The 11,111-nt window shown below is 38.1% G+C and overlaps 1 protein-coding gene across 1 annotated transcript; it reads left to right on the forward strand.

Annotated features, from left to right (window-relative positions):
- The first annotated feature begins 1,867 nt into the window (after positions 1–1,867).
- Positions 1,868–5,169, forward strand: LOC110897997 (scarecrow-like protein 6). The gene is made up of 2 exons (XM_022144735.2): positions 1,868–2,047; positions 2,903–5,169. Exon 2 carries the CDS (start codon positions 2,903–2,905, stop codon positions 4,943–4,945), a length of 2,043 nt encoding a protein of 680 aa, XP_022000427.1. The 5' UTR covers positions 1,868–2,047; the 3' UTR covers positions 4,946–5,169.
- The last annotated feature ends 5,942 nt before the right edge of the window (positions 5,170–11,111 follow it).

Below are 11,111 nucleotides of genomic sequence, written 5' to 3' on the forward strand. Positions count from 1 at the left end.
ATATTGTTATGTGCATATGCTATGTAATTATAAACACTTGATACATGACTATGAACGTATTTGTGATGTGCAATGATATGAATGTATATACTCATCGTTAAATTAAACGTGTCGTATACTTGTATTCTAATGACTTTCTATAGTTTACACGTTAAAAACACTTTGTAAAACAACTACGTGTGTGTATGCATATATATAGACATACATATAGACCGTATGTCTTTATATTGTTTAAAAGATAAAATCCTGATAGTTATGAAGAGGGTAAACAAACAAAAAAAACTTAGTAAAAAAATTATTCATAGCAAAAGCTAATGGTAGGATATTAGATTATTTTTTAAACTAACATGTAAAGCAAAGTCATAACATGTATATTAGTTTGGTAAAGAAAATAAGCTAACAAGAAGAATAAGTATTAAAAGTAATGCTATCAGGGGCGGAGCTAATTTGTTAGCAGGTATAGTATGAGCTATGACTTATTCCCATCTTCGTAGTATAAAAATACCTCTCAACTCTGTCTCCTTTATACAAACAATACCAATTACTTCCAAAATGTTTTAAGTTCGGAACATCCTAAACTAGTTACCTCCTCTCTGCCTTCTCTCTTGATCCGGTCACCGGCACTCCGGCGCCTTTTTCCGGCAAACACACATACCCGCAAAACACCCTCCTTCTTCCCTATAACACAAATTTAATGAAACCCAAATGCTACTGATTCATAAAAAGTTGAACACCAAACACCTGGAGTGCTTAAAAAAACTCATTGAGACAAAACATCAAACACCTGGGGTCCACTTTTTTTCTCCTCTTAGTAACTAACCAAAACTTTATCCAGCATTAAAAAAACGAACAATCAGAAGTTAAAATCTTTATCCAACATAACCAAAAACTGACACAAGAAAAAATCAAACCAGTTATCAAAAGCTCGATGTGGGGAAGATGATCATCAGCGCGCTAAAGAAGAAGCCCTATGGTGATTCAATGTGTTTATGTAAACGAATAACCATTAATTTGTAGGGCCCTTTATGTAAAGAAGATCAGAAGAGTGTCGTGAAGCACTCCAGGTGTTTGGTGTTCAACACACCCACCCACAAAACACCCTCCTTCTTCCCGCGACGGTGGTGGTGGCCGACTGAGGTGACGGCCGGCGCCGGTGACCTTACGGCAGTGGTGGTGGTCCAGTTTTGGTTCAAATTTGAGTTCAGAACGTATATGAGGGAGGAGGGTTTTTTGTGAAGATGTTTGAAGAAAAGGGTGTCATATTTTTTTAAGCTGAAAAAAGTCATTTTCAGATCTGTTTAAAAGAAAAAAAACAAACAGTCTTCAAGGGTAACGTTTACGCACATGTAAACATCAGCTCCCTTGAAAATATTTAAAGATTTAAGCTGAAAAAAGTCATTTTCAGATCTATTTAAAAGAAAAAAACAAACAGTCTTCAAAGGTAACTTTTGCGTACATGTAAACATCAGCTCTCTTGAAAATATTTAAAGAAAAAACAAACACCCTCTTAGATATGCAAAGGATGTGTCATGTGTGTTTGATAAATCATGTGAATTAACATATACAAAAGGCCTATTCTATACACACCCCCCCTCCTTCCTGATTACACCCCCCCTTGTGAGAGGACAACTGTCGGTCCCACGCAGGCCCCACCTGTAAGTATGTGAGAGGAGGGGGGTGAAAAAAGTAAATAGGGGGGTGTAGAAAGTAGCACCCTATACAAAATATTGTGGCATTTAAAGAGAAAAGGATAAAAAAAAAATAGAAACATTTTTTAATTTACCATGCCATTTTCGAGAAGAGAAAAGAAGTAAAAACCGGTAATTTATTATTATAAATTAAACGATGTTCACATCCATCCATGTCAGAAAACAAGAAGGGACACCACAGGACTCCTAAAACAGGATAGAAGCAGAGACCAAGTGAAAGGCCAAGGCCACACCTACACTCTCTCTCAATTTCTAGAGAGAGAAACACACACAAGAGAGAGAAGCAGCTGAAGCAAATTAAAAAGAGGGAGCTCAAATACTGATATGAAGATTAAAAGGTTTGTCAATTGGGTCTCTCTTTAAAAGCTTTAATTAATACTTCATGACTTCAAATCTGAAGAAAATCACAAAACCCAGAAAAAAGCTCTCATCTTTTGGCTCAAAAAGGCAAAGATTTCTTGAAACTTGTTGTTAATATCTTTTTTATGGCTTTTTTTTCTTGCTTATTTATGGAGCTCAATTTGAGCTAATCTCAAAGCTTTATAAATCTATGAAACCCACAAAATATTATCATTTTTGGCATAAATATATTAAAAATCTAGAATTTTCTTTTTCTCATTGTTATGTTGTAAATTTCTTGTTGTTTTGTACTAATTAGTTTTCTTTGATTAAAAAGCTCATTTTGAATGCATCTCAAATCTCTAAATCTTACAAACCCATGAAAAAATATCATTTTTTTTGTATAAAGTAATTAAAGATTTCTTGAACCCATCTCAAAGCTCCAAATCTTGAACATTTCTTGAACTTCATTGTTTTTGAACTAGGAATAATAATCAAGATTTCTTAAAAATTGTTCTTGTCGATTTTATGTTGTTAAATTATAGTTTTTTTTGTGGGTTTCAGAAAATATTTTGGTATTGTTCCATTAAGCTCAAAACTCCAAATCTTGAAAACCCACAATTTTTTTCCATTTTTGGGAAGAAAAAACACAAGATTTCTGTAAATTTGTTCAAAGTGTGTTAATTTAAGCCCAATTTGAGCAAACTCACTCAAATATCAAAATCTTACAATCTTGCAAAAAAAAAAAAAAAAAAAAAAAAAAAAAAAAAAAAAAACACAACACTTTAAACTTTATAAAAACAAAAATTAGGGTTTTAATTTCTTAAATTCATGTTTTTATCCATGTTAAACAGATGATAGGTATGGCATTTGAAGTTGCAACTTTTCAACAATCTTTAAAAGAACCAAACAAGTTAAAAGAAGCCAGTTATGGAAGCAACAACAACAGCAATAGCAATGAACCCATTTCAGTACTTGACACACGGCGGAGCCCCAGCCCCTCCACCTCAACCTCCACCCACTCCTCCTCCTTCAACGGCGGCGCCACCACCACTCCACCGCCGCCACCTGTCTCCGACCAAGACAACCCTCAACAAAAATGGCCGGAATCTGTTCCCCAAGAAAAAGGGTTTTCTGGGTATGACCCAAATTTTCCGGCCACCGCTGACGGCGGCCGGAAAGATGAGTGGCCGGAGTTGCAACCCATTCCGGCGGATTTTGAACTCCAACAACAAAGATTTGGTGTTAGCTTGGAAGATTGGGAAAGTTTGTTGTCGGAACCTACTGCTTCTCAGGCACAAGATCAGTCTCTCCGGTGGATCTCCGGCGACTTTGATGACAGTTCTTTGAGCCTCCAACAGCTTTTGCAGAGTAACCCAAATGACCAAAATGCCCCTGTGAGCAATGTGTCTGAAACAACTCAGTTGCCTTTGAGTTTTAACCAGCAAAACCCCAATTTGTTTCCTTTTAGTAACTCTGATCAAAACCCTCCGGTGGTGTTTAACAACCCTCCACCACCACCTCAGATTCACCTTCAAAAAAGTCCGGTCTTTAACCATGCTTTGCATAAAGTTCCGGTTTTTCAGCAGAATCTTCAGAAAGTTCCGGTTTCCAATCTGGGTCATGAAAAAGATCCGGTTTCCAACATGGGTTTGCAAAAAGTTGTGATTTTGAATCAGGGTTTGCAAAAGGTTGTTTTGAATCAAGGGTATGAGTTAGTAGACAAGAAACCATTGATGGTGGCTGGAACAAAGCAAGAAACCGGCCCGAATTCGCCTCAAAACCACCACCAGCAGTACCAGCTTATCTGTGACCAGCTATTCGCCGCGGCTGAGCTAACGCTCTCTGGGAACTTCTCACACGCGCAAGGGATATTGGCGCGGCTCAATCACCAGTTCGCTTCGGCTCCGGCTCCAACTAAGCCTTTTCAAAGGGCTGCGTTTTATTTCAAGGAAGCTTTGCAAATGCAATCGCAATCGAGTTTGAATCAGAACAGGGTTGCTCCTCCGTTTAACGGGTTGTTCAAGATGGGTGCTTATAAGATGTTGTCTGAGGTTTCTCCAATTATTCAGTTTATGAATTTTACCTCGAATCAGACGATTCTTGAAGCTCTTGGTGATGCCAAAAACATTCACATCATCGATTTCAACATCGGGTTTGGTGCACAATGGGCGTCGTTTATTCAAGAACTTCCAACCAGAAACAATGGCGGCGGTGGCGGCAGTGGTTGCTCACTGAAGATCACCGCTTTCGCTTCACCTTCGACCCACAATCCTATCGAACTTGGACTTATGCACGAAAACTTATCACAATTCGCTCAAGAGATCGGGATTTCTTTCGAGCTGGAAGTTGTCAACTTCGATTCATTCGATCCCCGTTCGTTTTCCATATCCGAAAACGAGACGGTCGCGGTGAATCTCCCTATTTGGTCAGCTTCAACTCATCTATCAGCAATCCCTTCCATTCTCCACTTCGTGAAGCAACTCTCGCCAAGAATTGTCGTCTCGTTCGACCGTGGGTGTGAAAGGACGGATCTACCCTTCCCACATTACCTTCTCCAGGGTCTCCAATACTATGAACTTTTACTAGACTCCATTGACGGCGCTAACGTTGTTCCAGACGTATCAAACAAGATGGAACGTTTCCTGTTCCAGCCTCAGATTGAACGAATGGTGTCGGGCAAACTTCAGTTTCCGGAGCCAATGCCCCATTGGAAGTCACTATTTACCGCTGGAGGGTACTCATCGGTTCTTTTTAGTAACTTTGCGGAAACACAAGCGGATTGTGTTGTGAAGAGGATGCAGGTTCAGGGATTTCACATTGAAAAGAAGCAGGCATCGCTTGTTCTTTGTTGGCAGAATCGAGAGTTGATGACGGCTTCAGCTTGGAAGTGTTGAATTTGAAGATTTATGAGAGGTTTCGATGAACTATGAACTCGTTTTGATCGTCATCGTCAACAATTTGAATAAATATTTGGATTAATCCGGTCATGTGCCTCTCTTTGAAGTTTAATTTTGTAAACTTTCTTGCTTGCAGTTGATCATCTTATCTTTTCTAGTGTTTAGACTGTTTATTAACAAGAATGATGTTTTACTTTCATTCATTTTGATTGTGTTCTTCATTGTCTTGATTTTGATTATCCGAAACCATTATCGGTCATGGTTTCAATTAATGCAACTCAAAAAAAATTGTGTGATGAACATGTTTTGTTTAGGTTTATTTGGTGTATTTCACGCCATGGTTGTAAAAGTCCCTACTAGGCTCCGAGTACTTCCCGAGTACTCGCTACAGGATAGGCTGCCGAGGCCCGAGTATTGTTTGACTAGGCAAATTACTCCCCGAGTAATCTTCGCCTAGGCTGAGTACTTCCCGAGTACTCTTAAATCCGACTACATAGCGCCTAGCGATTTTTACAACCATGCTTCACGCCTAATCACATTACCATTATGGGTGATCTTATATGAGGAAATCTATAATTTAAATGATTAAACAACTCATTTTTATTACTTGTAACCGGCTAAGAAACAAAGCTTTTTTTAAACTTTTCCTGTTTTTCTCTCAAAAAATGTTAGACACACGCCTCACGTTATAGGTTTTTTTCGTATAGTAAAGTGTGTTAAAAAAATAAGTAAAATGTTTATTTTAATCATACTTCATAAGAAAAACATCAGTGCCACGCACAAAAAGATATATATAGACAGCGTCACAGCGAATGTAAAATATAATTAAGTTTAACATATGCCGGGAAATTATAACATGCGGATTCTGGGTATACAACATGCGATTTTCTGGTGGGAGGTTGTTGAGAAAAGTAACATTTCAGTTATAACCACTGATGAGTTCTGATTAAATAAGCAAACCACTGTTTAAGGCTAAACAAGACAAACAACTGATGGAACTCTAAGCACTGCTTGTGATCAAACACTGATGGTGATTAACAGCTGAGAGTAACAACTGATGATGGTAAAACAGCTGCTGTTTAAATAAGCAGTAGATAACGAATCAGTAGTTTGAACTGTTGTTGAGGAGTAGATCAGTGATTGAGGTATTAGAGAGCAGTTGTTTAGATACAAGGTCTGATACTTACATTCTTGTAAGTTCAGGGGGTGTTTGTGGAAATTCTTACAACGGATAGTTGTAACTGAATTTTGGGCGTTTAGTATAAATAGGGGTTTGAAGTAGTGTGTAGATAATTCATTACTTTCAATTTCTTTGTAATTCTTTTCTTGTAATTCAATTTCTGATTCAATAAGAATCAATCCTTAATCGTTGATTCAATTCTCTGGGTCAATTTTTGGGTTGTTTTTCTAACAAGTGGTATCAGAGCCATTGGTGGCTCGATTAAAAGAAATTGACGTTTTATTCCGCAATCAGAGATCAAAGATGGTGTTAACGAAGTTTGAATTGGAGAAATTTGATGGGAGGACTAATTTTAGTCTATGGCGTGTGAAGATGAGGGCTCTTCTGGTTCATAATGGTGTGGTAGATGCGCTGAAAGGAGAAGATAAACTTCCTGAAGGCTTAACTGATAAAGAAAAGAAGGATATGCTCGAGAAGGCTCATAGTGCAATCATATTGAGTCTTGGTGATCGAGTTCTTCGTGAAGTATCAAAGGAGACGTCTGCTGCGGGGATTTGGGCAAAGTTGGAGTCATTGTATATGACTAAATCTTTGGCAAATCGGCTGTATTTGAAGAAGAGGTTGTATACATTTCACATGTCATCTGGAAAGAGTCTGGAAGATCATACAGATGAATTCAACAAGTTGATTTTGGATCTTGAGAATATAGAGGTGGCTTGGATGATGAAGATCAGGCCATAATATTTCTCACTTCTTTACCATCATCATATGAACACTTTGTGGATACATTGATGTATGGTAGAGATTCTCTGTCTATGGAAGATGTATTATCTGCCTTGAAGTCAAAAGAATTGAAGAAGATGTCAGATTCTAAAGAAGAAGGTGGAGATGGCTTGTATGTGAGAGGAAGGTCGGATCAAAGGAATTACAGCAGTGGCAACAGAAATTCCAGGTCAAAATCCAAGTCAAGATTCAAGAGGAGATGTTTTGTTTGTAATTCAGAAAAGCACTTCAAGAAAGACTGTCCAGAATTCAAGAAAAGAAAAGGTGAAGACAGTTATTCAAGAGGTCAAAGTAGTAATTACTCAAAGGGGCAGAGTAGTCATGTAGATTCTGATGATCAGTCAGAAGGAGGTTATGACAGTGCTGATGTTCTTATGGTCACAAGTGAATGTGCTCAAGAAAAATGGGTAATGGATTCAGGGTGTTCATTCCATATGACACCTCTGAAAGAAGCCTTCAAAGAATTGAAGATAGTGGACATGGGGTCTGTAAAGCTAGGAGATGACAGGCCTTGTCAGATTCTTGGCATTGGTACAGTGACAATGAAGACAGAATCTGGCATCACGTTTGATCTCAAAGATGTGAGGTACATCCTTGATCTTAAGAGAAGTTTGTTATCTCTTGGTACTTTAGAGAAAATGGGATATCATGTTAGTCTTAAAGACGGAAAGGCCAGGGTTATAAAAGGGTCTATGGTGGTGCTCAGTGGTACTAGAATCAAGAACAACGTTTACATGTTGGATTGTAAAGTTGTTGATGGAGTGGCTGTTGTGGCAAGTGAAGAAGATGATGATGAAGCCCTGAAGTGGCATAAAAGACTTGGTCATATACGTCAACAAGGCCTGATTGAGTTGTCCAAACAACAAGTTCTTGGTGCTCTAAAGAACTGTGATATAAGCTTTTGTGAAAGCTGTGTTTTGGGCAAACAGAAAAGAGTAAAGTTCAGCAAAGGAAAACATAGTTCTAAGGGAGTCTTAGACTATGTTCACTCTGATCTGTGGGGGCCTGCAAGAACAGAAACCTTGGGAGGTGGTAGATACTTCTTGTCCATCATAGATGATTACTCAAGAAGAGTGTGGGTTTATGTGCTTAAACACAAGAGTGATACTTTCAAAAAGTTTCAAGAATGGAAAGTATTGGTGGAGAATCAAACTGAGAAGAAAGTGAAGAAACTCAGAACAGATAATGGGCTGGAGTTTTGTAATCTTGAGTTTGATAAATTTTGCAAAGAAAATGGTATAGCCAGACACTTAACCATTCCTGGTACTCCACAACAGAATGGTTTGGTTGAAAGAATGAACAGAACTTTATTAGAAAGAGTGAGGTGTATGTTGGCAACCTCAGGAATGCCAAAGAAGTTCCGGGGTGAAGCTGTATCCACTACAGCTTATTTGATCAATAGATGTCCTTCATCAGCAATTCAGATGAAGACACCTATGGAAATGTGGTCAGGTACTAAACCTGAGTATGAAGATTTAAAAGTTTTTGGGTCTTTGGTGTATTCTCATATGAGTGATGATAAGTTGGATCCAAGATCTCAAAAGTGTGTAATGCTGAGATATACTGAAGGTGTAAAGGGATACAGGCTTTGGAGGTTGCAAAATCCAAAGGTGATAGTGAGCAGAAATGTTCAGTGCAGGGAGAATGTCCTGTACAAAGATGTTATGGAGTCAATAAACAGAAGTGTATCCAAGAAAGATGATCTTCAGTTTGAGGTGGAGCCAGTGTTAAACAGACCAAAGGTGAATGTTGAAAGGTCTGGTGCAACTCAGGGTGAAACAAGTCAAAGTGGAAATCCTGGTTCAAGTCAGGATGAAACAAGTCAAAGTGTACCAAATTTGGAGGATTATATTTTGGTGAGAGACAGGTCAAAAAGGAGAGTTGTGAAACCACTGAGGTACAGAGATTAAGAAGATATTTCTACAGTTGCTTTTGTAGCAGCAGAGAATAAAAGCATCTATGAACCGCTAACTTTTGAAGAAGCTGTTAGTTCAGAAGTTAATCAAAAGTGGTATAAAGCAATGGATGAAGAGATGGATTCTCTGTACAAGAATGGTACGTGGGAGTTGGTAAACAAGCCTAAAGACCAGAAGTTGGTGTCTTGCAAGTGGATCTACAAAATTAAAGAAGGTGTCAAACTAGGAGAAGGTCCAAGATACAAAGCAAGACTGGTGGCTAAGGGATTTACTCAAAAGGCAGGTGTTGATTACAATGAGATCTTTTCTCCTGTAGTCAAACATGTCTCAATTAGAGTTATCTTGTCCTTGGTTGCATCATTAGATCTGGAATTGGAACAAATGGATGTAAAAACTGCATTTTTGCATGGTAATTTGGAGGAGAAGATCTATATGGCACAACCAAAGGGGTATGAGGTCAAAGGCCAAGAAGATAAGGCATGTTTACTGAAGAGGTCCTTGTATGGACTGAAGTAGTCTCCCAGACAGTGGTACAAAAGATTTGATGAATACATTGTGGACAGTGGTTTCAGCAGAAGTCCTTATGACAGCTGTGTGTATCATAGGGAGTATGACAGGGGTAAATTTGTCTATTTACTCTTATATGTTGATGATATGCTAATAGCTTGTGAAATCAAAAGCCAAATAGAAGAAACCAAACAACTGTTGATGAGAGAGTTTGAAATGAAGGATTTGGGGAAAGCCAGGAAGATACTTGGTATGGAAATCCACAGAAACAGGGCAGAAAAGGTGTTAACACTGTCTCAATCTTCTTATATTGAGAAAGTGTTGAAGAATTATGGAATGGGAGAGTGTAAACCTGTTACAACTCCTCTTGCAGCTCATTTTAATTTGTCAAAGAAAGATTGTCCTCAAACAGATGAAGAGGAAGAATACATGAGCAAAGTTCCATATGCAAACACTGTTGGGAGTCTGATGTATCTCATGGTCTGCACAAGACCTGTTATTGCATATGCTGTTAGTGTGGTGAGCAGGTATATGGCTAATCCTGGTAAAAATCATTGGGCAGCAGTGAAATGGATTCTCAGGTATTTGGCTGGTACAAAGAAACTTGGTTTAAAGTTTGAAAATCATGCTGAGAAGGAGAACATGGTCAATGATTATGTTGATTCAGATTATGCAAAAGACAAAGATAATGGCAGATCAATAACTGGTTATGTGTTCTCAGTCATGGGGAATGTGGTGAGCTGGAAGTCTCAGTTGCAGCATGTTGTGGCACTATCCACAACTGAGGGTGAATTCATATCTTTAACTGAAGGGGTAAAATAGTCTTTATGGTTAAAGGGTATGGTTGCTGATTTGGGAATCAGGTTGGATGGTGTGGAGGTGAATTGTGATAATGAAGGTGCTGTTCAGTTGTCGAAGAACAGTGTTTTTCATGAGAGAACCAAACACATCAATGTGAAGATGTTTTGGATCAGAGATGTGGTAACTTCTAAAGACGTGGTGGTCAAGTGGGTTGGAACAGATGTTAACCCAGCTGATGTGATGACCAAGGCTTTGCCAGGTGCAAAGTTTACATTTTGCTTTAACTCATTAAGTTTAGGTTAAACTGAATTCTTACTTAGGTGGAGATTGTTGAGAAAAGTAACATTTCAGTTATAACCACTGATGAGTTCTGATTAAATAAGCAAACCACTGTTTAAGGCTAAACAAGACAAACAACTGATGGAACTCTAAGCACTGCTTGTGATCAAACACTGATGGTGATTAACAGCTGAGAGTAGCAACTGATGATGGTAAAACAGCTGTTGTTTAAATAAGCAATAGATAGCGAATCAGTAGTTTGAACTGTTGTTGAGGAGTAGATCAGTGATTGAGGTATTAGAGAGCAGTTGTTTAGTGTAACACCCCGAAAACGGGTTTAGTAATTAAACCTCGTTAATACAAAAGAGTGGGTAAAACACCGTTAGTGGTAAAACTTAACCGGTAAATATTAGGATTTAAATAATTAATCCTAATATTAAACAAAAAGTCAATAAAAGCTTTTAGAAAATAAAAGCTTAGAAGGCCCGAGTTAACGGGACCTAAATTAAACTTAGTCATAAATATTCCCGAACCCGCTAAGCTAACTAGGAATGCTTGACCCAGTTAATAAAAGGGAATATGGATTGTAAATAAGTAGGTTATAATCAACTTAATAACTAACGAAACATGAAGGACCAAAGTTGGATAATTAGAAATAAGGTTATTTACTAAAAATAAAAATAAAAACACACCACAC

This window comes from Helianthus annuus, chromosome 13 (assembly GCF_002127325.2).
Source record: "Helianthus annuus cultivar XRQ/B chromosome 13, HanXRQr2.0-SUNRISE, whole genome shotgun sequence".
Taxonomy (NCBI): domain Eukaryota; kingdom Viridiplantae; phylum Streptophyta; class Magnoliopsida; order Asterales; family Asteraceae; genus Helianthus; species Helianthus annuus.

Bases quoted from the DNA above. Each gene is read 5' to 3' on its own strand.
- LOC110897997 (XM_022144735.2), top strand. From the start codon at position 2,903: ATGATAGGTATGGCATTTGAAGTTGCAACTTTTCAACAATCTTTAAAA.